The sequence below is a fragment of the Caloenas nicobarica genome, chromosome 4 (assembly GCF_036013445.1).
Source record: "Caloenas nicobarica isolate bCalNic1 chromosome 4, bCalNic1.hap1, whole genome shotgun sequence".
NCBI lineage: Eukaryota > Metazoa > Chordata > Aves > Columbiformes > Columbidae > Caloenas > Caloenas nicobarica.
The window spans coordinates 37,823,080-37,849,900 of NC_088248.1; the positions used below are offsets into that span (position 1 = coordinate 37,823,080).

The 26,821-nt window shown below is 40.0% G+C and overlaps 1 protein-coding gene across 1 annotated transcript in view; it reads left to right on the top strand.

Annotated features, from left to right (window-relative positions):
- Window positions 1–6,242: 6,242 nt before the first annotated feature.
- The window catches only part of CPE (carboxypeptidase E), a 59,483-nt gene continuing 38,904 nt past the window's right edge, over window positions 6,243–26,821 (top strand). The window contains exon 1 of the mRNA XM_065633558.1: window positions 6,243–6,548. Within this exon, the coding sequence (XP_065489630.1) occupies window positions 6,254–6,548 (295 nt within the window). The 5' untranslated portion in view covers window positions 6,243–6,253. The remainder of the gene's footprint in view (window positions 6,549–26,821) is intronic.

The following is a 26,821-nucleotide window of genomic DNA, read 5'->3' on the forward strand; positions in this document are numbered from 1 at the left end:
TGCAAGCTGTGCTTTAAAAAATTTGTTTTTCTGGAAAAATGTGCCCACTGGACCTCTCTCAACAGAGGACCCTGCATTTGAAAACCACAGGCTTGTTTTGTTGCAGGACTCGGGTAGACCTGCGTTTTACCACCACCCCACCACCTTTTCAAATGCAGAACCTTGTATTTATTACTGAAAATGATGCTGTCTACTAAGTGCATTTTTATGCATATCAAGAACTATGTTAGGCAATTACATTTTTGAGATTTTAGGCCTTTATTAAATAAGACTTCTTTTTTTTTTTTTTTTACATATTTAGTAAGAGACTATAGAATATGTGTAGTATTGAAAACTAAGAGGGTTTTGTGCAATATGAAAAAACAAGAGCGACATATGGGTGGCAGTTTTTGGCCCTTCACAAGGTACAACAAAACCTTACACAATCTGTTGTCCTTTATCCTCTTTAGGAAGGTGACATTTAAAAGTCGTAGGAAAGGAGAATAAGTGGGGGAACAACATTTTCCACAACTGAATCTTTTCCTGAAAGTCCAGTTTAGTTTAAGTAAGGCTTATCTGTGGGAAATAACAGCTTGTACCGTTCCTTCGGAGAAGACAACCATTAAGTCATGTGAAAGCAATGAATAAGTTTCTTAGGTTTTGTGTCAAAAAAACCTGTGGAAACTTGAAAATTATAATAAATTGTTCAGATTAGGATTGCAAAATAATCAACTGCTTTTGGCTCCTAATATGAAATACTAAATAAGGAGGTTTATGTTGCACTGCAGCACAGCTTGCCAGAAAATAATGATTGATGCTGTATTTGTAGATTAATTTATTTTCCTCACTGAGTTTAATAGTAAATGACTACTGAGTGTTTTAATTTTAAAGAAATGTGTGCTATGTTTCTAGATTTTTCACATTTATTTTTATTGAAAAATTATATTATTGAAACCTACATTATAGCTACAGGTAAGTTGTTGCTAACTACAGTGTCTGGTTCATTGCCTCCAAATCTCCATCCCATCACTGCTGCCTCTCTCAGCTGCAGCCTTTGGTAAATCTCAGCCATTGAAACCTGTAACTGGCAGGTCCAGGGAGGAGGCAGCTTTTTGCTATTGGTTCTTGCTATAATTTTCTATTTGTGAAGGTAATGAACACAGCAGTCAAATTGCTTTTCAACTGCGTTTTTCACTGGCTAACCGGATTATATCATGTCCTCTGCAGCAAGGCATTTCCTTTATTTCTCTAATCACTTCTGTGGCTTGTCTCTGAATTTTCCGTGTCTTGTTTCAGCTGTAGGTATCAGAAGTGCATGTCCAGATCATTCTCTCTAATACCACCTTGGTGGTACAATCATATCCTTCCTCTTCACCATTATTCTTCTGTCTAAACATTCTAAGATAAAATTAGCTGTTCTGCAGCATTGCGCTGGAAAATATAGTCAAGTTACCCAACTATTGTGATCTCTCGATGCTTTTAGCAATACTGCTTGCCAGACTTTTATATTTCTTGCTCTTAAGTATAATTTGCCATTTGCTGCTCTGAAATACTTGAATGTGCTTGATTTACCAAGTAATCTAAATCATATTCCAGAGCTGCTATATCCTTATTATTCACCATTCTTTGTCATCCACAAATTGTAATCAGTTTTGATTCTCATTTATGTCATAACTGAATAAATTAGCCCCCGGACTTGAAATATCAGTCCCTATGGAAGATGAGAAGAACACTCCTGTTAGATAATGACTCACCATTTTTTAAAAAAAACCCTGCAAGCCAGATTTGCGAACTCTCGTCATGATCCTGCGTGCTCGTTTCCATAGGAGAGCATTTGCTGGCTCTCAGAAACAGAATTGCAGTTCAGTGTGTGGGACCTTGTTTAGGCCCAGGAGCAGTGATTGCTCCTGCAGTCTGAAACAAGGGGTGGAAATAAGCCACTGCCAGTTGTGTAGCTATGCAGTGTCTAAGTGCGAATGTCAGGTATGTTTTGTATGAAAACTAAGCTGCAGTCTATAAAGAGACTCCACACAGAATTGGAGGGAGCTCTTAAATACCTAATAGGGCCGAGTTTCAGTAACATGGGTGAGCCATCTAACAGGTGGAGACAATAAAAGACTGTGCCTTGCAATACGTAACTGGGAGGTGTTTTTTTTTTTCCTGTTCCCTTTCTGTATCCTCCTGTGTAACTGCCTCATCTGGATTTGGATTCTTAAAAAAAAATCATTATTTGTTTATATTTTCTTTGACCTATTTTATGTTAAGCCTGTTCTCAAGGTACTGGAAAAGATGCAGCTTTCCATATTTCAAGCCTGATTTGCAAGCATCCAAGAAATAGAGCCACCTTGCGCAAGGTATTTTGGATGCTGGTAACAGAAGCTTCTGTCTTGAAGATAAATCTTCAAGAGGTCACACCTGCCAGGTATGTGTATGTGATCAGCATTCAGGTAAGTTTTGTAAAAGCTTCTCACATCTCACAAGTTATCTCTGCCTACTTGACTGATAATTTGTTCACACCAACATCAGCTCTTCTCTTTTTAAAATGGATTGGAGCTATTCTATTCCTATCATTATTTTTTGACTGAAACCCTTACCAGCTTTTACCTCATCTTTTAGGAAACATATGGTCTATAGCTTTTTTTTTTCCTGAATAGTTGTGCTGCATTAATATCCTAGTTAGTCTTTCAGAATTGTTCAAAGGCTTGAAAATGTGATAAAATGGAATATTAGCAGGTCAAAGATAGCACTCCTGAGAGGGGGGGCTTAAAGACCAACTAGTGATTTGGTCTTGCTCATCTGAAGACACTTCTCCCCTTATGCATCATGTTCAGCATCCTACTTGGTTATTTCTCTGTTAGAAAACACCACCTTCCTCATGCAGGATAGTGCAACCTCTCACTTCTTACCAAATATAAACCAGGGAAGTTTACTGAGTATTTCTATGGTGTCATTATTAACATTATGTTACTTTTATTAACACTGTGTTACTTTTTTATTAATAATGTAAATATTTGATCTCTATCGTAGAATGTTTTTAGGATTTCTGTTGTTCCTAATGGACTTCTGTTGTTCCTAATAGACTTCTATCGTTCCTAGTGGTCATAGCTTTAGGGTTCTCATTTTGGGTTATGAAAGAAAATAGCTGCCTCAGCCAGCTTGTGTTGCCACACAAATTAAAGAAGTGCAGAGTTACTCAAGTCTTGTAAGCAGAACTCTGTGAGTGCGAGGGTTTTTTGTGTTTGGGTCTTTTTAAGATTTAGTTAGATACTTGCTGGTAAATCATTATTTGCGGAAAAAGACAGATTCGGGCAAGTCAAAAGTGTTTGAAAATCTGAATCGCATTCAGCAAATTGTTTCGGTCTAAAGAATGGAGTGATATGTAAAGATATATGAGTATTATATGTATATTTGTATATATATTTGTCTGTAAATAAGTATTTTTCTAAATGCCAATGAAGTTTCTTTTGCCATTACCAAATTATTTAGGCTGTGTCTGTTGGTGAAATATAATCTACTATTTGGGGTAATATACAGGCAGAAGAGAGAGGTAAATCAGATTTGAAATGTGCTGCTCAGGACATTTTCTGGACATGGAGCACTTGAGCTCTGCTCCCTGCTCTAATTAGTATTATTAGCTTACAAGGCTATACCCAGGAGCCTGATTATGCATATAGCCTGAGAATGTCCTTGGAGTTAGATTATTCCTCTGTGACTATGGCAAGCGCAAACCCTTTTTCCAAATTATAAGGAAATTTGGCCTTTGCTGTGACGATAGTTGTCAGCTCCAAACTATGGAAAATAGGAGGAGGAGTTGGATAGAAAGGAAGTCATCCATTTATTTCTCCCGCTCAGTTCTGCAAATGCTCCTAAACTGAGAATCAAATTGTTGTTTCTTAATCTCTTATTAAAAAGAAATTAGTATGTGTGGACTCAAAATATTTGAGACTATATTAATTGCTGTTTTACACAAGATGTGCATGTTCATGTGTTTATAAGTACTCATTCTCTTAATTTTTTTTTTGGGGGGGAGGGGAGTTAATAAGTATGGAAATTAATGTAAATCCATTCAGACCTAGTTGTGAGACATTTTGTGTAGCGGAATAGTAATTCACTCCTTGAAGAGATGAAAAGAAATAGATGATTTCTTAGCCTACTTTTATCTTTTAGTGACACTGTATTTCAGACAAATAAATTGAAGGGAAGCCAAGAAGAGTGCTGCACAAAGGTTTTTTTGACTGATCAGAAAGTTCTCCCAGAAAATGATACTGTAAGTCTCAAATCGCAGCATCAGCAGGTTGGTTTACTTTGTGTATAAGGCGCAAGAGAAAGTGATGAAGAAAACAACGAATATTTAGCCTGTGATGAATGTAGCCAACAAAACTGATAAAGAACATGAGTCTTATGAATGCTAGGTCAGCTACCTTTATTTGTAGTTCATTTTGGAGCTCTGAGAGTGTTGCACATGATTCTAAAGTGGTATGAAGTCATAATACAATCCATGCTGTTAGGGAGAAGTCAGAGGGATGGCACTTCTGTGATCCTAAATCTGAACAGTGGTCTTGGTAAGAGAAAACAACATACAAAGCAGTCTCTCTACATCCAGGTCTTGCAAAATGCTTAGAGCAAATATGTCCTGATCCCAGAGCTAAAGTGCTCTGTAATGATAGGCATCTCCCAAAGTTCTCTAGCAGTAAGAACAGAGAGCTGAAGGCTCCAAGAAATGCTCTGAAGGTGCCTTTGCACATAGTTGCATTCTTGTAACCCTGGAATTAAACTGGGCAGAGAAGCTTCTGAACCCGGTTGGCTTTGAAAGATGGTAAGGACTGGCTGAGCTGACCTTTGCTGGTTGCTATGAAGAAATGCACCAAATAATCCAGAAATGATATTCAAGACACTGAAAGATAACAAGTATAGGTGAATACAGACAGATATATAGGCATTTATATATAGTAGTTGCATTTTTAAGTCTGAGTTTCAGATGCTGGATATGTTTCTGAGCTGGTATATCACCAAGCACTAATGAAGAGGTTCTCCTAGAAGACATTATTTCCATTATCTTCTTCGTTGGAACTAAACAACACATAGTTTAGGAAAATATCCATAGGATCACAAAGGATTATTAACAAATCTTCCTGAAAATTGATTCAGTATAAATTGGTGATAGAAAGGGATGTTATACAGGCTCAGCCTTTTAGATTAGAAGACCAGGGTAAAATGTATTAAATTATTGGGGACAAGATTCTATTTATAAAAGGCTGAACTGGATGTGTGATTTTCAAACTTTTCAAAATTTTTAACCCCTCAAAATTTTCCAGTGAGGTTTTGTGTCCTTTAAAAATAATAATAATAATAAAACTGATATGCAAGTTGTTCGTTAGCATTTAGCCTTTTGCTTTTATCGGTGGTCCTTTACAGACTGCTTTGATGTAGTCTAAACATCTATGCCTATAACAACAGGTTGAAAAAACAGATGGCTTCAGAAGTCCTGTAGTATCTGTGGTCTAGAAGACACTCATTAATATATTGCAAATGGTTCCTCACAAGAGCATTCCCATTGAACATAACAGAATTTGCTCTCGAAGTAAGTATTCTCAGAAAGTCTTCCTTTATCCTTTGCTTCTGTAATTCAGCACAGGTACCTTAAAGATAATGAGCTATTTTGTTTACAGTTTTACCTGAGAGGTCAATCAAATACATTTGTGTTCTTCTGCAATAGTACTATTTGAAGGTACTGTGGACCAGTCGGCCTGGTGCATTTAGGTTTTTACCAGCGGGTTAACTCTTCATGGATGCCGCTGCCACGTGGGATAACAGTATTTTACTGGAACAGGCTCCCCAGGGAGGCAGTCACAGCCCCAAGCCTGACAGTGTTCAAGAAGAAACTGGACAACACCCTTAGACACATGGTGTGAACTGTGGGGTTGTCGTGTGCAGGGACAGGAGCTGGACTCGATAATCCCTGTGGGTCCCTTCCAACTCAGGACATTCTCTGATTCTATGATTCTGTTTCACTAAATGAAATTAAAAAAACCCCAACAAACACGACGGTGGAGATCCTGACCCCGGACTCGTGCTTTTCTGCACCTGGTTGATGACAAGAGCTTTGGTGCCTCCGCTACCACGGGGCCCTCCGCGGGGCGCTCTGTCTCCCCGCACCGCGGCCCGCGGAGCCGGGCGGTCCCTCCTCTCCGCCCGCCCCCCGCTCCTCCCTCTCTCCTTCCCTCCCTCCCGCCGGGACCGGCGGCAGCTGCGCGGCCGCGGGCAGGCGGGCGGGATGGCGCTGCGGCTGCTGCTGGCGCTCTGCGGGCTGCTCGCTGCCTGCCAGGCGGCGGAGCCGGCGCCGGGGCCGGGGCCGGGGCCGGGGGGGGCGGCCAGCCGGCGGCGGCGGCTGAGCGCCGAGGAGGGCATCTCCTTCGAGTACCACCGGTACGCCGAGCTGCGGGAGGCGCTGGTGGCCGTGTGGCTGCAGTGCCCGGCCATCAGCAGGATCTACACGGTGGGGCGCAGCGCCGAGGGCCGAGAGCTGCTGGTCATCGAGGTGTCCGACCGCCCCGGCGAGCATGAGCCCGGTAAGGGGGGCGGTGGCAGCGGCGGGCGGGCCCCGGCCGTGCCCGCACCTGGCGGCAGGTAGCGGCGGGGCGGAGCGGGGCTGCTGCATTGGGCCCGGGGTCCGGCGGCACTGGGGAGGTGCTGTCCCTAAAATATTCTCTCTGGTAGCGGCGCCGGCTGTCAGCGATCGCCTGCACTCAGCGCAAAGCTGAGTCCCTCATCTCGCTGTCGTTGGATTTAGCGCCCTGTGCTAAAATCGCCATGAAACCTCCGAAGATGCAGCAGCAATCGGGAATGAACACGCTCCCAGCAGCTCTGCAGGGAAGCAGCTGGTGCAGATGTGCTGAAAGGGAAGGCGTTGGCCTCCCCGTTCCCTGGCACGAACCAAACTGTCGGGGAAAAAAGCATCGAGTCTGAATGTGTCTGTGTGAGGTTTGTAAGACGGCCAGGCTGCCTGGAAACCGTGTTACCGTGGCACACTACAGGCGTTTGCACAGATGTCTCAGGATATGTGGTTATGTGCACCTGGGGTTTGAGACATTTTTTTATAAAAGGGGATGCGATTGATGCTGTGCATTTGTTTTTACACCTACGAGTGTGCATTTTTCATCGTTTCCAATTTCAGAGTTGATAGTATCACTTATGTCTATACACAAAAATGCTGAATCTTGACGGCTGCTCAGTACCTGAGGCCCAACCATAAGCCACCTGCAGTCATAGCCTCACATTTCCCTCGGTAGGTTATAGAACAGGTCTGGAAGCCTGTGATTTTTAGGTGGACACATCGCTTCTGTGGGGATTTGGTCTATACAATTAGTGCTTAATGTTATGCTTTATGACCTGAATATAACCTTGCTTTGCATCCTCAAGAGACTTACGTTTTTACTGACTGCATTAGGACTACTGATAAAACCTAGAGGTTATAGGATATTAGACATAAGGAACACAGAAGAGGAAGGCAGGGTAGCAAAGCGTTGCATTGAAATGAAAAACGTAGGAAATCTGAAAAATTCCTTTATGGTTTGTTGCCATATTGATATGAAGGGTGATCCTGAAGCTAACTATATACCACCACTATGTAATTTACATTCTAGAGTGACGTACAATTACTATTGTGACTTTGCATTACTGTCAGGGGACAGTCGCTATAGCTCATTTAGTTGGCACTTCTGTTAGGCCAGCTGAAACAGGGATAAGAGCCCTCTGTGCCATCTGAGATGGGGCTGCAGCTTTTCCTAGAGACACGGTCCTTCTCCTCTTGGTGTCAGGGATGTGAGAAAGGGTTTCCCATTGAAAAACTTCATTGCCCAAGCAAAAGAGAATCCAGCTTTATATCAATGTGTGATAACAAACCGCAGAAAAGAAAATTTCCTATGGATTTCGTCCACATACAAACTATGGTGAATGTCAGTCATTTCCTAGAATGTGCTCGGTCCCTCACAAAGGGAGCCCTATAGAGGAAAATGCCACATGTTGTAATGTCCAAATCACATGTCAGGGAATGTGATGAGTCCTGGCAATTTTTAGTGGTGGATGCTGAAAATGCTGGTTTCTGCAGAGGATTAACAAGGGTTTGAACCAGAGCAAATTCATTGTTTTATTTAAATCCTCCGTCTCATTCTGCGAGGTGCTGAGCATTTATCGAAAAGTGGAGACCCGCTGCAGCTTTTGCTACCTGCAGTGGCACACGAGAGAAACTCAGGATCATTTTGGGAAGGGCAATGATCCAGACCCTATGCCTAGTTATGATTGTGCTCTTTGAAATAACTATAAAGGTGCTGATAACATCCCTGCTTCTTTGTTCCAGAGTCCAAGCGCCTAAGATTGTATTAGAGGCACTTTCTTCTTAATAACGTGCTCTTTCTTCTACTATGTAGTAAAAGGTAGCCCTGTTTGTTTTTCTATGTGAGCTTTTTTTAAGCTGTGCAGTAAAAGAAGTGAAGCCTTGTACCAGCCTTGGCAGGAAAAATGAGGCTGATTCTGCAGCTCTTACCTGAGAGAGGGTTCTGGCTCACTCTGAACATCCACACTTGATTCCCAGGGCAACTACAGGAATAAGGATATTTTGTGTAATTAAAGCTTGCAGGATCAGGACCCAATTTATCTTTATTGTTAAAAAATGACAGAGAGATTCACAGACACACACATACACATAGTTATTTTTTCTTTTTTTCACAACAGGCTAAGAAGCTGCTATTCCTGAACATAACATGCTCTTACAAGATATCCTGAGTGTCACAGGGTTTATTTCAGAATATAAATAAGTATAAACAAAATATATGCTGTGGCTAATAGGTTTATGGTCTGCAGAGAGCTCATGCTTCGGGAAGCCTGGTGAGTATGCAGGGACGGTACCTGAATTATGTAGTGAGCTGCTGTGAAAACAAAAAAAATGTTTGTGTTCACTTAGTGAGCAAGTTGATGACAAAATAAATCAGGAAAGTGTCAGCAGAGCATCCATAAAGACACTTTGTACTGAATAAAGAGGCTTTGTACTGAGTAAATCAACTACTGCACATGCACACATTGCACAATCACGCATATTGCGTGGCTGTGCAGCATTGTGTGTATGCATTTGATTGTATGCAAGCACATAAATCAACTTCTGTTTTAGAATATCAACGATTTTTGAAAATAAATTTGTAATGTATATGCAATATTTGAAAAAAATATGTGAGAGAAATAAGAAAATTTTAGAAACATGCTTTAGACTTCCGAAGCAACATGAACAAATCCTTAGTGAATGAAGCAACTGGAATAAATTGCTAAGGCCTCATTTTTTGCTGAGGTAAATATGGAGTACGAGGATTTTTTCTTAAAGACCTGAATTGGAAACCGGCATGACTGCATATGAGCCAGTCTGTTTTCTTGTATAAGCATGCAAAGGGTCTTGGCAAATCTTGGGAACCCGGATTAGTCACTTGGAAGACGAGCACGGCCTTCACTGAGTTCTTCCCAGAGATGTACTAAATGCCAAAATCGTGGGACTGCCTAAAGTTTCTGATCCTGCACTAAGTGTTTGGAGAATGCGCTGCCTTCTCCACAGACTTGAACACCACACTACCTGTGCTTCCCTTCTGGTTTATGCCAAACAATGTTCAGCCTAATATTTTGCCTTTTTTTTTTTTTTTCTTGTGGCAGCAATTTCTTTAGGCTGGTACTGCACCTGTATGGGATATTAGAGCTTGCAACTGTTGATGGAAATGAAGCCCTTGAATAAGGAGAAGTGAAACCCAGAAATGGAGATATTTGAACTTTAACAAACAGTTTTGTACTGAGGCCCCTGTTCCATGCAGATCACCTCACTTTGAGTTGTTGGGTGCTAGGCAGTGAAGGCAGAGGAAGACTTGAATGAGACCGTATCAGCAGTTATGTGTAGAAGGTGTTATGCGAACCTGGACTGGAAGCGATCAAAACATTTTGGAGTAGCTTTGATTACATGAGAAAATACAATTTTGTTCCACTACTTGCCAAAAATTAGCAAAGTTGACAGAAGATGGGGGACGGCAAGGTGAGATAAAGCAAGGAGAAAGAGATTGTGGGAAGTTGATGATCCCCCAAGGGAAAACAGAGGACAGTTGTTAGTAAAGCACAGATTATTTTTGGGACAAGCTAAACAATATTTTGTCTTAATTCAGGTGCAAGAGAATACTGACTCTTGAATTCCTCTCCTGAGAGTGGAAATAGGTTCTTGCTTTGGATGTCTGATTTTCTCTTGAACAAACACCTAGTGGATGCTGACCTCTTGAGGCTTTTTTATTGCCATAACTAAGATTATTTTGAGCATAAGTTAGAATTCTTTAATAGCAATGAAATATTTTTGGAATAGATTAATGCCAAAACAGTTCCTCTGCCATTAATGTTCAGCCACTTGTTTAGGCAATCGGCCACTTCTGACTCATTTATACCGTTGATTTTGGTGGTGTGAGATCAGTCTCCTCCATTACCATTTCACTTTGAATGTGAAAATGAAACATTCTGACACTTTCAAGACTCTTAGGTGGTTTTCTTCTGTTTACATAAAACTTTCTCTCAACTCATAACTTTTTTTTTTTTTAATAAATTACTAAGATTTTATAGTGGTTATTTTTCCGTGATTAGTTTTGTGAAGAAATCATCAAATTAAGGCTTATTGATTGACTGGTTATGTGTGTTACAGATACAGGCTCTGAAAATTACTTTTTGCATCAAATGGAGGGGAGAGAGGATGGATGAAAATACCGATTTTATGACAACAAAATGATCTGCAAATTTGTGACATTTTCATCAAATTGTTCATGCTAGAGGAAAGGAAACAGAAATCCTGAATGTATCAGAATAATGGCATTTTGGAAACGAAATATTTTGTAGTTTTTCAAAGTTCTTTTTCAATGTTAATGTCAAGCATCTTTTGTAATACTTCAAAGAGAAGGAAAACATTTATTTGCAGTTGAGCGAGATGTCTGATTTTCTAGAAAATCACATGCTTTGGACTTGTCAGTTTTGAACAACAAGGAAATGTTGTGAGTCAGTGAAGCAGGTCTTGGGTGAGGCAGGAGCACACGGCGGCTGAGGTGAGCAGCACAGTTGCGACTCGGAGCATCTGCAGGACCCCACGGGCGTGACTTCCGTCAGTTTTATGAGGTGCGACTCAGTTACATTAATCCTTGGACCCATCACTTCATCAAAGACCCCACTTGTCACAGTGAGGAAGTGGGTTGGGTGGGTCACTGCTGGCACTGAGCCTAAATAAGCTGCTTGACTTCCCAAATTGCATCTCCTCTACTGGCCCCAACAAAAGCCACCCAACCTCAGGCTCTCGGTGTCTCCCACTCCAGCCCTGCAGTGCTGGAGCCATTTCCTCCTGTAAAAACACAATTAAAGGCTGACTAAAAGAGAAGTGAAAATCATGCCTCTACTGTATGTTAATGAATGGGGAAATCCAAGATCTGCTGCTAATACAGAAACCATACCTAGGGTTTTTTCTGTCATTGAAGTACTTCATTCAGCTGTGGGCACCAGCCATGTAAGCTGTGATAAGTAAAGCCAACAAATTCTCAGCGAAAAAAATTTTTGCTTATAATGTTTGTATTTCGGTGTTGCACAAACCAATTTTTTAATACTTTTAAAATTATTGTCATTTTAGTGACTCTGCAGCCTTTCCAGAGAATCGTGAACTTATTATAATTTAAATGACTCTGCAGCCTTTCCAGAGAACCATGAGCAAGTGCTGCTCTTTGGAAAAAAAAAAAAAAACAAACCAGCAGCAGCCAGAAGAAACAAACAAGTAGCAGGCTGCCGTGATTTCAGCCCAGCGTGGGCAGGAATCTGCTGTACCCCTTGGCATGGTAGTCCTGGAGGAGGTTGACCAGTCTCCACCACCTGTGGACCTGATGGGCTGCTCAGCCTCTGATGGGCAAACGCAGCGCTCAGGTGGGCGGCAGGGCGCTCTAGCAGTGGTGATGTAAGAAAGCATGCGGCTCGTCTCTTGGTTACGGTGATGTCATCAGATGCAACCATTCTAATTTTATCACTTACAATTAATTGCACTTGATTTTGTAAAGCCCCTTTTCCTTATGCTTGGAATTTGCAAGTAAAAATCTTGTGAGTTCTCTGATGGGTCCTATTAATGTTTCCTGATTTTTGCAGAGCGTCAACAAGTAGTATATGGCAAGAGCTTGTTATTAAATCTAGATATTAGAGAGTAAGCCTATTGTTTGTATGCTTTAGGTTCAAGCAAGCATCACTTTTTATCAGTGGCCACTTGTTTAGTGTTCCCCTTCTGAAGGAAGGTGTTGAAGGATACGGACTGCTCACTGGTAAATGCAAGTGTACAGAGTTCACGTCCATCCAGCTACATTGCATAAAGGTGGGGGCTGTAAATGGGTGGATATAAACAAAACACTTTGTATCAGACGTACAGGAGGTGCTGTGCTGAACACAATATGCTGTCGCATTTTTCTGTCAGCTGTGGTTTATCTTCTCTCCTTCTCTCATAGCTTATGTTTGCAATCCTCTTTAAAGGTGAGCTGCTCTTCGGGCAGCGCCAAACTGAGAGCCTGAGCAGGGCAGCTGCTGCTGTCTCTGCAGGGACGTATAAAATAAAATGCAGAATAAAATGTGATTGAGCGTGTTATTCACGTAGCTTTGTGCATTTGGATTTTTCTTTGCTTTGTGCATCAGGGAACAGATTTTTCTTTCAGAGCTTGTGAGGATGTTCTGGCTTTCCCATCAAACACTGCAGAGGATCCCCTACTGACTCCCCTGTGGGAGTGCAAATCTGGGGCTGGTTGTACCTTACTCATTCTGCATAAGACAGAGAGGCTGTAATTAACTTTCCAGTGAAATCCCTGATGGACTGTAGTGCACTTAGAATAGTCCCCCGGAGTCTCCCAGCCAGGATTTGGTCTAGGGTAGTCTCTGGCAGCACGATTTTAATGCTGCCTGAATTCAGAGTGGGATGTCCAGTGTCCTTTGCAGATTCTGTAGGTTGCACAGGTCTCGAGAGTGCTGTAGGATTTGCTGGCAATAAGATGGCTGGCTGGCTGTACATGCTGAGTGAGTTTCTCAAAAACATCTGTTTTATTTTTAAGAGCTTTGGATAACTTTATATTTTTTATCATGTACTTGGTAACACTCAGTTTTTTGAAAATAGATTTTTCTTCTGTAATACTTTCTTTCTTAAATAAATAATATTCCTGTATTCGTCCTACCTTCCTATCTCAGTTTTAGTGTTCAGCTAAAAACAGAGATGTAGAATACCAAGACAGAAATGTGCTCATGAAACTGATGAAATTCAAGGAGATGTATGCACATTCACAGATCACATTTGCAGCTAGTTGTTAATGCTATTCACGTTCCCCTTGAAGTCAATGGAAATTCACAGTAAGTGTGGTTAGGCAGCTGTGCTAGGCAGTGTCTGCAGTGCTTCCTAGAGATGCAACAGCCTTACTACAAATTGTTTCACTGGCTGAGGTATTTAAAGACTTCTCTTTTTGTAAGATCGCTCAAAAAAGCATTGAGAGGCTGTGTGCTACCTGCGAAAACCCTGTCGAAAACCGTATCGATCCCAGCTGCTGCGTCTCAGAAGTTTCTCTTTTATTTGCTGGAATAACACAAAGGGCAACCAAGCTGTAGTAAAAAGGGTGATAATTGTTAAGAATAAACATAGCTCTACAGAAGGCAGTTGTTTTATTTTTCAGGTTTACAATTAGTCTGAGTATGCAGAGCATTCAGAGTTTGTTGATCTGATCCAGGCTGGTTTTGACAATCTCACTCCTTTTGAAAGAGTTGATTACTTTGATTTCTTTTGAAGAAAAGAGTTGTCATCACCTCCCTTATCTGTAGAATGCCTTAACAGTTTCCAATGAAAACAGGAGGTGAGCGTGTTTTGTTGTTGATTGGGATTAAAGGGACGTTTTATTATGGTGACATTAACAAGAACTCCAGAGAATTAATGCGAGGTGTATAAAGCACAGTGATTTCCTGAGATTTCATGAGACAATTATGTTAAGGCAGTAAATTGTAATCATGGGATTTATCAAAAAATGACCTTGCTATTATATTAATTCTCAATTTACTTCATTCAGGAGAAACTGTTTATTTTTCTATAATTTAGTGATCAATATCTCAAGCCTTTAAATTACACAGAGAGTGAAAATTGCAAGACAGGTCTTCCTATTTAATAATAAACACAAATTTTTGGTTGTGACAATGGATTTGCTACTAGGCTCAGCTGCTAATTTAGTATCAAAACTAATTCTGAATTAATTCTGTGTTTATTCCACCTAATTTTTGGCTTCAAATGTGGTACATGATTTAGAAGCCTACATGCCATAATTTCTCTTTGCTCATTAGTAGGCAGACCACTTGGTTGGGCTGCAGTGTCCTCTGAAAATGTCTCTTTACTGACTATAAGAGGAGCTGACCTTGGTCAGGCTTTTAACCTAGGAACATGTGCAAGAGCTTATGGATAAGACCTGGAGAATCCTAGCCTTCATGTGTCATCATGTAAAGTACCTTGTTGTGCTTTATATGCTTGCTTTGTGAAACGTAGTATTTATGAACCCTATCTGATCTCAGCAGATTAATTTACATTTTTAAGTCTTCAAACCTATTTAGTGCATGTTCCTCCTTAAAAAAAGAAAGTCATATGTCATGTCTTTTTTTTAGTCTACATTTTATTTTTAAACAAAAGTCTTGTTCCTGTATTACCACAAACTCTTGCTTTTTTTTTTTTTTTTTTCCTCATTGGATCGGCAATTAAAGTGGAAAGAAGATTTGTAGCTGAATTCTCTTTAGAAATGTGGTGGACTCAAGGAGAAGTGAAAACTGCAGTGAGTACTTCAAAACTTCTGGGTCAGTTAATTAAGGTAATAGGTAGGATCAGGAACAGTGGAGTAAAGGGTGTATAGTTCATCTACTTCATTTTGGAGTAAGTCTCAAATCAAAAGCCAGGGTTCAGTGAATTCAGTGGGAACATAACGTTATATTGGAAACTTACTTTCTTGTATGCTGAGGCTAAATGAAGACACCAAGGGTCTTTGTAGTTAAAAGGTTGAAAAAATAAAAATCTGTATCAGTAAAATGGTAGCAGGGTAGGGAGATTTGATTTGCAGTGTGATGTGAATCTCAGCTCTTTTGGTGGCCACAGATCTGCATGTGTTAGCTCAGGTTTAAGGCTGAAAACTGGTGCTGTATGGGGAGTGGGTTAGGAGCTCCGCAGAACAGCAGTGCTGGAGAAGGCTGCTTGACTTGCTGGGATTTGGGATTTTGGAACTGGAGTTCTGCCATATTATGAAGAAACTAGATGACTAGATCTCCAGAGGTCCCTTCCAACCCCAACCATTCTGTGATTCTGTGAAATGATGGTATGTACTGTGACATGATAGCTGCCCTGTGTCACTGAAGTTGTCACCTTGCTTACTCCTTTCAGGTGCAATCTTGGGGATAAGGATATTAGATTAAAAGTGCAGTCTTTGCCCATAGTGCCCTTAGGAGTGGAGGTTTCTTGTAGTGTGCTCGTCTTGTCCTAGCGGAATCAGCGCCAGACACACCTTCCCACGACAGCAGCAAGTAACGGGTTGATTGTTAGAGGGGTTTAGTTCACTATGAAGGCATATGTTAGAAACGTGTCTGTGTAGCTACAGTGGCCAGGTAAGAGAGAAACTTGAATCATAAACCTGTGGTTGGCAGTTTGTTCGAAGGCAGTAAACATTTGTTTTTAATTAATTCTTTTTCTGAAGTGAGACATTTACAACTGTATAAGCTAATAGCTGCTTCCTGGTAGTTGTTCATATTGAATTATGAGCAAAACCTGACATCCTTGTTTACTCATAAGTCCTGTGGAGCAAGCTGAGATAGTCATTCTTTGTATGGAGCTGTTGATGACCATGGAGTGTGAGTTGTCTGATTTACAACGAAAGGTAGATCCTGCTTTGTCTACAGAGCCTGCCTGCAACGAGTATGCCATTGGGAATACTTATCCTTAGGTGTGGATCTACCTTAATGCCAAGTGGAAAGAATTGCTTGATCAGGTGGGACATCCAACTGGCCAAGGTATAATGAGCTGTTTTCTTGGCAAAGGCATCCTTACTGTTATATCAGTCTAATGACCCAGTAGGTTTTTTTGGTATTGAGAAAGTGTGAGGTTTCTAGCTATGAAACTTGTCATTTGAATGTCCTTTTGTGTCCATCAAAAGTAATAGGAACCTATGGTGCAATTGTCTTTCAGCTGCATATTGCTGTCCTTCACTATTATGAACGGTGTACTCCTTGCACATTTATCTTTCAAAATTAGCCTTTTTTCCTATGCTAAACCGAAGGTTTTATAGTTTTGGCTGGCTCTGCATTTTGGCTTACTGCACAAGAGCACAGTTTTAGAACTGTAAGCAAACCCGGGGAGAGTCTACAATATAAACATACACTTTTTACACATGTAAAACACCATTACTTCGAAGGGAGCTTTATGGTTATGGTAAGCTGACTCTCCATGTCAGATTTTCAGCTGATATAAACGAGACAGGGGTTTCATTTCTCCTCCTGCCCAGCTGCTGAGCATCCACAGATCAAACTGAAGTCACTGGGAGATGTACATGTGAACCTTCATTATAAGCAGGAGGTTTATAAATTCTGATGCTCAAGCCAACTTATGTGGAACTTCGGGGAACGACCTGTTAGAGAACAGTGTAGGGGAAAGGGACCTGGGGGTCCTGGTGGACAGCAGGATGACCATGAGCCAGCACTGTGCCCTTGTGGCCAAGAAGGCCAATGGCATCCTGGGGTGTATTAGAAGGGGGGTGGTTAGTAGGTCGAGAGAGGTTCTCCTCCCCCTCTACTCTGCCCTGGTGAGACCTCATCTGGAATATTGTGTCCAGCTCTGGGCCCCTCAGTTCAAGAAGGACAGGGAACTGCTGGAGAGAGTCCAGCGCAGGGCAATGAAGATGATGAAGGGAGTGGAGCATCTCCCTTATGAGGAAAGGCTGAGGGAGCTGGGTCTCTTTAGCTTGGAGAAGAGGAGACTGAGGGGTGACCTCATTAATGTTTATAAATATATAAAGGGTGGGTGTCACGAGGATGGAGCCAGGCTCTTCTCGGTGACAACCAATGATAGGACAAAGGGCAATGGGTATAAACTGGAACACAGGAGGTTCCATTTAAATTTGAGAAGAAACTTCTTCTCAGTGAGGGTGACAGAACACTGGAACAGGCTGCCCAGGGGGGTTGTGGAGTCTCCTTCTCTGGAGACATTCAAAACCCGCCCGGACACCTTCCTGTGTAACCTCACCTAGGTGTTCCTGCTCCGGCAGGAGGATTGGACTAGATGATCTTTCGAGGTCCCTTCCAATCCCTAACATTCTGTGATTCTGTGTGTGCCTTTAAAAAAAGAGGGCTAAATGTGACTTCAGTTCTCTAATACCCTGCGGTTAAGGAATGAGTGATCAAAGTTTATGCCTTTCTGGATGAAATTTCTTCTTTCTTTTTGGTGACATCAGTACATAGTGGGATGGAGAGAAGAAAAAGCTGTGGAGTTGGGAGCTGGGCTATGACCTGTTTAGACATTATCATTGTAGGAAGTTGTTACACAGAGAGGAAAAGTGGTTTTGTGATGAAGAATGTCCGGCTTCTTTCCTGGCTCTGCTGTGTATTTCTTATCTTTTTGGACAAGAACATCCTCTCCCTGTGCCTCAGGTTCTCATCGACATGCCTAGGTTCTCATCTTCCATGCCGCAGGTTAGCATGTGGCTATGCCATGTACCAAATATATAAATATGTACTTGATAGATGGCATATGGTTCAGCGTTTGATCTACGTTTAAGATGCAGTTCCTACCTGCTTCCTGACAGATTTTTCCTAGTAGCAAATAGCGCCAATATTTGTGCTGACTCAGCTATGCTAATGGACATAAGGTCAGGAGGCGTCAAGAATTTCTCTGCCTGTTTACCTGCTGCAGATATACAGTTTATTTTTGTTGTTGTTGTTTGAAAGTCTGCCTTGTTAGCAGAGGAGTGTGAAGAAAGTACTAATTGTCCCTTTTCTTCCAGTGCTGGTAGGAAGAGTGACAACAGAGACATCTATATTTGCAAGGTTTCCATGTGTTACAGTTAAGGGAACAAATCCATAGTGGGAATAAATAGTACAAATCTTCAGTGGCAAAGTCTGTAAATAAATAGAAACAGAGGAGCATCTGTTCTTTGATACTCCATGGAGTGGCTGATAAAAATATATTCTGTATTATAACGGCAACCAATACAAAGTGAAAAAGAACCTGACAACAAGCTCATCTGACTTGAAAACTGAAGAATTGACTGAAATAGATGTTGCCATGGAGACAGAGAGGATTAGCAGCCTGAGACTGATTTCATTGGTCTGCTGCAAGCACAAGTTGCTTGTTTGAGTAGCATTAATATGTTGTCTCATGCTGCTTTATATGCTGAGACCATCTGGCATTAGTGGTATTTAAAGGTGCAGTTCTGTTAGGGAAAGAGTTGGCCAATGTGGTTTGATTTATGTTTCTAAGATGAGTTACAAGAGTCAAGAGGTCTTTAAAAAGCTGCCTCATGCACTGAAAATATTCTGAAAAGTCACAGCCTGTACAGAGATGAAGCAGGGCTTTGGGAAGCGGCATGGGGAATTTCAGAAGCTTGTTTTATACTCAGTGCACATTTAAAATATTCACTGCACAAACATGCACTTTTGCATGTTTCTTCAGGTGTGTATGTGGAGGCAGCCACATTTCTCTTCTAAAAAATAAACCTTTTCACTGTGCACTGTGAAGCTTCTTGGGAGCTCCACCAACTTGAACAAGCACAAGATCATATTTCTCATTGTATTGTGTATTAAGGAAAAGTATGTCATAGTGTTAAATAAACAAAATAAGGTCTAACCAAACAGAGCCTTTCTAGGTTACTTCGGAGTCTATGCTTTGGAGAAGAAATGTTTTCTTCTAGTTTTACTGTATACCATTGAAAAATATTTTGTAGCAAAGTATTTGATAAGAAAGACAGTTTGCAAAGACCAAGATAAACCTTATCTGTGATCTATTTATGGCTGTGAGTCTTCATCTGCTTTTCTTAATACTGCCCTGGAGTGGGAGTTCTCTTCCAAAGGAGCTTATGTGACAGTGCTGACATTCCTCAGACGCTTCTAAATTTTCACTATTTTTTTTCTTTGATAATTATTATCTTGATACTTAATAATTCTCAAGAGTTTTTCCCCAGAGGTGAATGGTTGAAGAGTGACCAAATAATAGCCAGAAAATGTTCCTGTCTGAGATTATGAGTTCCAGTGTAGAGGTCTGTCTGTGGTTGAGTGTTAGAGGAAAAGTGGCTGGAGGGAAAACTAGCTGGAGGCTTCGTTCTCCTGGACTGACTTAAAACTGTTTGATACTAAACACTGTGAAAGCATAGGGATAGAAACGTTTTTACATTGTCAAGTTACCAGTGTTCTGAAGTTACTGATCAAAAGCATTCACAATGGTGTTCTGCAGCTGTGTAACACTTGTCCACAGATACTGATGTGATATTCAACGGATATTGGTAGTGTACTGTGTAGTACAATAGTAAAATGAAATGAGGACTTGGGATCGATTTCACAAATCTTTAGGTTTTAAGCTTTTATTCCGGAGCTCTGACTTTGATGCCAAAATAAATTCTTTGCATAATTTCACTTCAAATGCAAGACCCAAGAAATACATAGCTGTGTATGTTCTAGCTCTTTCAAATAGCTTTAGAATGATTATATTTGATGCTTAATGTTTTTACAGCTTAGTTCTGTTTTAGCTCTGTCAGAATGAATATAGGGCACATGAAGAAAGCCAAATATAATAACTTATCTCCCCAGCCTAATCTCAAGCACTCGTTTCTTGTTTGCAAGTCACTTTGCTCCCTGGCTTTTTCTTGAAACTGGTCATCCAGTTCTCTCTGAGACAAAGCTGGGGTGCAGTTTTGGGGACCGATCACCCCAAGACCTGCCTCATGGTGATGTGGACAGGACTGCCGCAGGACTGCTTGCTGCTGCGATCCCTGAGCATCCTCCAGTGTTACCTCATCATGTCTCAGAGCATCATGTACATCTACCTACTCTCGCAACCCACCCAGGGTATGCCACACACTTTCACAGTGTTGTGCTATTAAAATCAGCCTGAGAGCCTGTGGCACAGCCCTCATGTGGCTGCAGGCACTTTGAACCAGATAAACCCACAAGTAATTACTTCTTAAAGACACCTGGTAGGGCCTGTTGTAGCCTTGTCCCACTGTGGGGGTGATCAGAAGGGACCAGCCCTGAGAAGTGAGGGTATAAGCCACCAACGCCACTTGGCACAAGAGGTCTCCTGGGTGCCCTTAGGCATATGCAGGCATAGCTCTAATTATTGCTTTCCAGTTTTATAATCAGAAGTTATAGTTTCTTGGAAAGTATTTATACTTAAAAGCTTAATTTCTGGAGCTATCTATTTTGGCCAGATGCTGCTTCGTGTCTTTACCGTATTTGGTTTGTTTCTGTTCTCCAGATACTGAAATTTGATGTATCAATATTTACAGTCTGGGAATGAACTTTTTTTTTTTCTTCATTCCATTAATTTCCAAGGATGGAATGATGCTTCCATTCTTGCTGCATTTCCATAGCACTTAAATAAGCCCAGGTTCTTTCAGTGTGAGGAAAGATTGAGAAACAATACCATCTGGAATAGTGTTTGGGCTACTTAACATTATACTGAGTTGCAAAGTCTGATGACTTGGACTGTCTGAAATTGAAACAGTTGCAACCAGGCTTTGTCATCTGGAGTGTCCAACCCAATTCTTAAAATTCATTGCTAATGTGAAGTGGAATGAACATAGATCAGTTTATCATATATTTTGTTATCTATTTTACTGGTAGCCCTGAAAACTAATAATATGGAAATGTGCATTTAAAATAACCAGCCATAAATGGCTAATGACAAGTTCTTCTCACAGTACCATTACAATAGATCTGTAGACCTACTAGATCTATTTTAACATTACATTTTCTATATTCAGTGGGTTACTTTAATATAATTCCATATTATGGGGGCAATTTCAGAAACCTGTCATTAGAAGCAGCTGACTCATCAGAAGGTGAAATGTCTCCTGTACAAAGAATCAATAAACGGCTCCAGAAATGTTCTGCTTAAATATGAACAGAGCTGCTATTAGATATATGCTTCCTAAGCTTTGTCCCAGGTAAATTACCCCTTTGGATAGCATTCCAGTGCTATTCCATTAATCCCAGTGAAATCACTATGTAAGGCCACTCAAGTCCTTAGGTATTACTCAAAGACTTGACAAAGATTTAGTGCCTGTTTGTACCTCTGACTTCCTCCGCAACTTCGAGAAAGGTGTTTGTTCTGCTTGTACCTCAGTTCACTCTCTGGGACCCTGCAGCAGTAGTCCTTGCACAGCTTGCAGGAATCCTTTGGTGTCTTTGTTGTGCCCAAATACCACAGAAACTGCAGATATTAGTGCAATCCAATCCATTTTTCATTTTCTCCTTCCTGGGAACTGAAAAGTTTAGGATAATCTAAACCAAAAATATGAATTTGACATGGCTGGAGGTGGTGGAGTCTCCTGTTGCTTAAGGGTTCTTTAGCGTCCTCTCTAATGACTGGTGGTGTTTTATTCTGCTCTGATTCATCTGCTCTGTAACTGCTGGCTACAACAAAGCATGTTGTCTCTGTAAGTTTCTTATTTGCTTTGTAGCAATATTTACTTTAAATTGGTTTAAATATATATCACGGATCTCATGTTTTTTTTCTTGGTATGAGGCAGGACCTGGAGCATCATCCTACTAACCTGAGTTAGGAAGAGAGCTGTATTTTGCAAAGGGCAGGTGAGCATCCAGAGCTGAACAATTTAGGATTTGCTTATTGCTGGTGTCTGTCACCTGGGAGCACTTCCCAGACTGTTTCTATTAAAATTAATTGCATGGACTCAATTGCATTGAGTTAGGTAGACATTACCCTATTGCTAGTATAAAAAATGTAGGTTGAAACCTTTATGAGTTCCTAGTTCTAATTTAAACTCATTGCATCCTGGAAAGCTGTGAACAGCATATATGGTTTTTTGATACAGGGAATAATGTAAAACATTTTTCTGTTTCCTTTTTTCCTCCTCTCTTTTCATGATATTTTTTCCCCCTATTTTGTTGTTGTTGTTGTTTTTTGTTTGTTTTGGGGGTTTTGTTTTTGTTTTGTTTTTAATCAGTGCAGTTGTCTTTCAAAAGTAGCCTCTCAAAATAGAGCAAAGGTGAAATCAAAGAGAGGAGATGTAAGATACTGAAGAAAATGTGTTTTTTCTAATAGACTTTCAGTTTTCTCCAGCCTTAAGGCTGCATTATAGTTTGTATCAAGGTTATACTATGTAGAAGGAAGCTGTAGCTGTAGTTTACAACAAGAACATGGCACATTAGTCATCAATCTGCTTTTAGCATTGTGGTTTAGAGCAGAACTTGTCCTTTCTGTAGGAGGATCTCCAGCAGAATCTCAGGAAAATTGAAGCAGCTGTGGCTGTAAATGTACATTAAAAGTGCCAGGGAGAAACCACAGGCAAGGATCCTCCTATGCTGTTTATAGCCCTGTCATTAAATGTCCCTTTCAGAGCTTTGAACAGAGGTAGCAATTATGTTTACATTTAGATGCATACAAGGAATAGACAAACAGTAACATCAGTGGTTCAGCTGATGATGAAATGATTGCTGCAGTTTGTCATAAGCTGAGATCTGTTGTTACAGTTAGTGTCTGAATAGAAACCTCTGAGAATAAGAGCATGGGAGTTCAAGACGTAGTAAGTGTACAGGGTCTTACCTAGTGTATAGGAGTGGAAGGATGCTAATAAAATATTGTGATAATTTCACAATTAATATTTTTGCAGAAAAATGCTGATTTGGTTATTGAGATTTTCATAAGCAGCCTCAACAGGAGTGTGGTCAAACTCTTCCCTCTGATTGCTTTCAGTGAAGGACAGGCTGATTTCACTGAAGTTGTCATCCTCTTCAGTTACTTTCTATTTTGTTGCCCTTCTTTTACTCTCTGTTGTTTAAAAAAACATTGAGATTAATGCAGCATAATTCCTCTTTGTGTACACTTGGCAAATTTGGTAGTATGTTTAATTTTTGAAACAGTTTATCAGAAGTGCACTAAGTGCATTTCAAGAAATGTATGTCACGAGTTATTTCTTCCAGTTTTCCCATTAACTGGTTTACAGTAATGAATGCATCTTCCAGTAAAGCAGTCAAAATTAAATAGCATGAAAATCTTTGTGGGTTTCTGCACACACTGAAGTCTGTTGAAGCCAAGGGATCCAGAGCTTAAGGTATTTCTTACACTGTTAAGTACTATGGAAGTGAGATGAGAGGGTGGGCTATATGTGCCTTTAAGCCATTATTAAAATACGAAATAGCTTATAAAAGGTTAAAATCATACACAATTGCACATGCATATTCATGTGTACATGTATATTTTATATTAAAAAAATCTTTGGAAAGGTCCTTGTAGAAAGGAAAACGTGAAATATCTCAGCCTTTGGATGTGGAGGATCTGTTTTTTGGGAGCTGTAGTCTCAGCTTATCAGTGTGGAAGTGAGGGTGCACCCATCAGTGGGGTAATTGCTGAGCTGGTCTTTAAGGGTCACTGAATACTGAAGAAGAGAGAGTAAATTTAAAGACTGGAAAAACTTACACTAGTTCTTATCTTAGATAGGATTCCACATTAAAAGCTAGATACTTGGTAAACTTTCCAGCCCTTCAAATTCACACTGCAATTACCTTTACATAAAACAATGACATTAAATGTGAAAAGAAGTCTGGTAAATACTCAGTTTTAACATTCTTAAAATAGCACTGATGGCATTCATCAGCCACAGCAGTGAAGTCTCATAGAGGCTTCTGAATTATTATCATTGAATCATAGAATCATTTAGGTTGGGAAAGAGCTTTAAAATCGTCAAGTCCAACCATTAACCTAACACGGCCAAGTTTACCACATTAAACCATATCCCGAAGTGCCATGTCTACGCATCTTTTAATCACTTCCAAGGATGGTGACTCAACCGCTTCTGATTGATTTTCTTTCCTGTATCCTTGGCTATCCCTAGTAGCAACTATAATTTCAGACTACTTCAAAAAAGTCTGTCTTACTAAGCTCTTGAAAGAATTAACAAAAAATACCCAAACCAAAACACAACACAACACCAAAACCAAACAAGATAGAAAGCCTTTCCAAAACTACTTTTTATTTTCAAAGCCTTACAGAAGAAAAATGTATTTCTTGGACTTTGAAATGTCAAAAATCACAAGTCTTGTCTCTTTTATTTGTATTCCTTCATTTCCTGGATGTCAAGACTCTGTTTTGGGAGTGGTCATAATTCTCCAGTGGCACTGTTTCACCTTGGAGAAAGAGATTTTTTTCTAATATAGTTTGGTTAAATAGCTTTTAATAAGAATTAATAATCCTGTAAAATCACCCAACTACTAATCAGATTTTTCGGCGTGAAAATATAGTTGAAATCCAAGTCTCAGTTTGCTGTTCTTGATGCATGAACATTCTCAGTTGTTTATTAAGTCTTTTTGCAGGTGATTTCCTGCCGTATATTGATCCATCCTTCAAAACCTCAAGGATTATCATGTGTTACAGAAAGAGATCTTTTGAACTTCATGGCACCTCTGTAAAAGTTACAGTGTGCTCGGGGGAGGTTTCTCAGGTCAGCCTGCTTGCTCGCCTTGCAAGAGTGAGGCCAGTATCTGGAACGCTGCAGACACAGTGCTCCTGTCTCACCAGAGGATGCTGAAAGATACCCCCAGAAAACAGAGTTTCAAATGTTCCCATTGGGCTCAAAAGCCTTTAAGATCTACTAAGCCTAAACTGTGTTCAAGTCAAGAGCTTGCTTTGTTTGCAATTCAGTAATTTCAAAGGGGGAAAAACATAAATAACTTTAAAAAGGAAGTGGTCTTAGAAAATGGGAACAAAAATATCAAAGGTAACTTTCTAAAACTTTCTCATGTATTGAAGGGGTAAGAGCAGATAGGTTAGAGGCATATGGTGCATCTTGAATAACTGTTTTATTTATTTCTCTACAAACAGAGAAAAGAAGTAAAAGAATCTACCTAATGTTAAAGTCTGTGAAAGCGCTTAGGATAAAAAGAAACAAAATTCTCCCAAGAGTGTTAGTGTGTTGCTATGTGAACAATTATAATGCAGTAGCAGAAAATGTTTACTGAGTGCTCACTATTCTAGGAAGGATTTTCTGTAGGCTATATCAAAAGAGAAAGAAGTGTTTTGATGCCAGTTAAAAAGATCTGTCCATGTTGTGAGCTTTGTTTAGTTATGTTTACTCTGAAGGATCATGACAAGCCTATTTACCAAGACTCAGTCTCTAAAATTGCTGAAGAGTTAAGAAGAAATTCAAGGACAAGTTCATTATTTTTAATATTGTTATATAGTAATATATATATTTGTGGAGGACAAATTGATTCAGAAGAGAGACCCATAAACCCATCCTTTCATTAGAGTGTCTACCAAATAACTAAAAGTGCAGTTGTACCAGAAAGTATGCTTATACTTTTTTTAATCAAGTACCTGAATCCAATGGTGTTGATGAAAATATGTTAATGGAGCTTTCCCTGAGGATGTTTTGAGCTGACTGGGATTTTCGGGTGCTCTTTCGTATCACTAGCCTGTGCTTAAACCTGCATCTTCATCACTGTTATCACCCACTTAGGTAGGTTAAACTTGTCCATGCTGCTGTCACACCACCATTGACAAGATTTCCTTGTGCCAGTATGGTCCTTGAAATGGAAATCTGGAGAGAGGACCAGGATAAGCAACCCATTCATTAAGGAAGTGTCACAGAATTTTTAATGAGGACAGATATGAATTTATTATGCTTCCTAATAATCTGGAGGTTGACACTCCCAGAAAGAGATGATCTTTAACGATGTAAGGCATTCATTCCCAATGGGATTGGAGGTATTGTAATATGCAGGTCTTCTGTGAAAATAGGCAAGGAAAGAAATCTTTGTTGAAAGATCTCGTTTTGTCAATACTGATGACATTATTGATATTAGATTTTCCTCGATATTTTTGTGTGAAATAATGTCCCTAGCTGATATCATAAATATGATATTGAATGTTCTTATTGTCTTGCTGATGCCACTATGTTATTAAACTTCTTAAAATGGATTTTTTCACTTTTCCCTAATAATTAAGATAAATATAATTAAAGTAGTAAAATTGAATGTAATTATACTTATTATGATTTAGTTCATGTTTTCTTTCTTCAAGGAAAACTTTGGAAATTAGTATAAAACCTAACTGTAGTTTTAAAGGTTTTTCTCTGTTCCTCCATTCTTTACGTTGTTATTATGTTCTTTTTTTTTAATCAGAACTCTGGAAGGAAATTCCTGACCTTTTGATTTTTCCCATGTAAGTGCTGAACTGCATTTGACATGTCAACTGATAAAGTTGTCATAATGTTGTTACTGTGGTTTCAGACCTGTGTCTCTGGGATTTCCTCAGGAACCAGGAATTGTAAGCAGTGTTTATAGATACACTCTGTGGAATTACATTTCACTGATAAGTGGAATGCAAACAATGAATTAAGAACTGGTTTTAGTTAATTATCGAGCATTATCATTTTTAGAAAGAACTGGGCAAAACTCTTCATATTTCCAGTAAAAGTGAAATCACAATATATATGATTTTTTTAAATTAATTTGACTTTCGAGCGTGATCTGTAAACGGAACATAATTTTGGTGTATCGTGGACCAGAACATCACTATTAAGGATATTTTTTCCTTAATTCG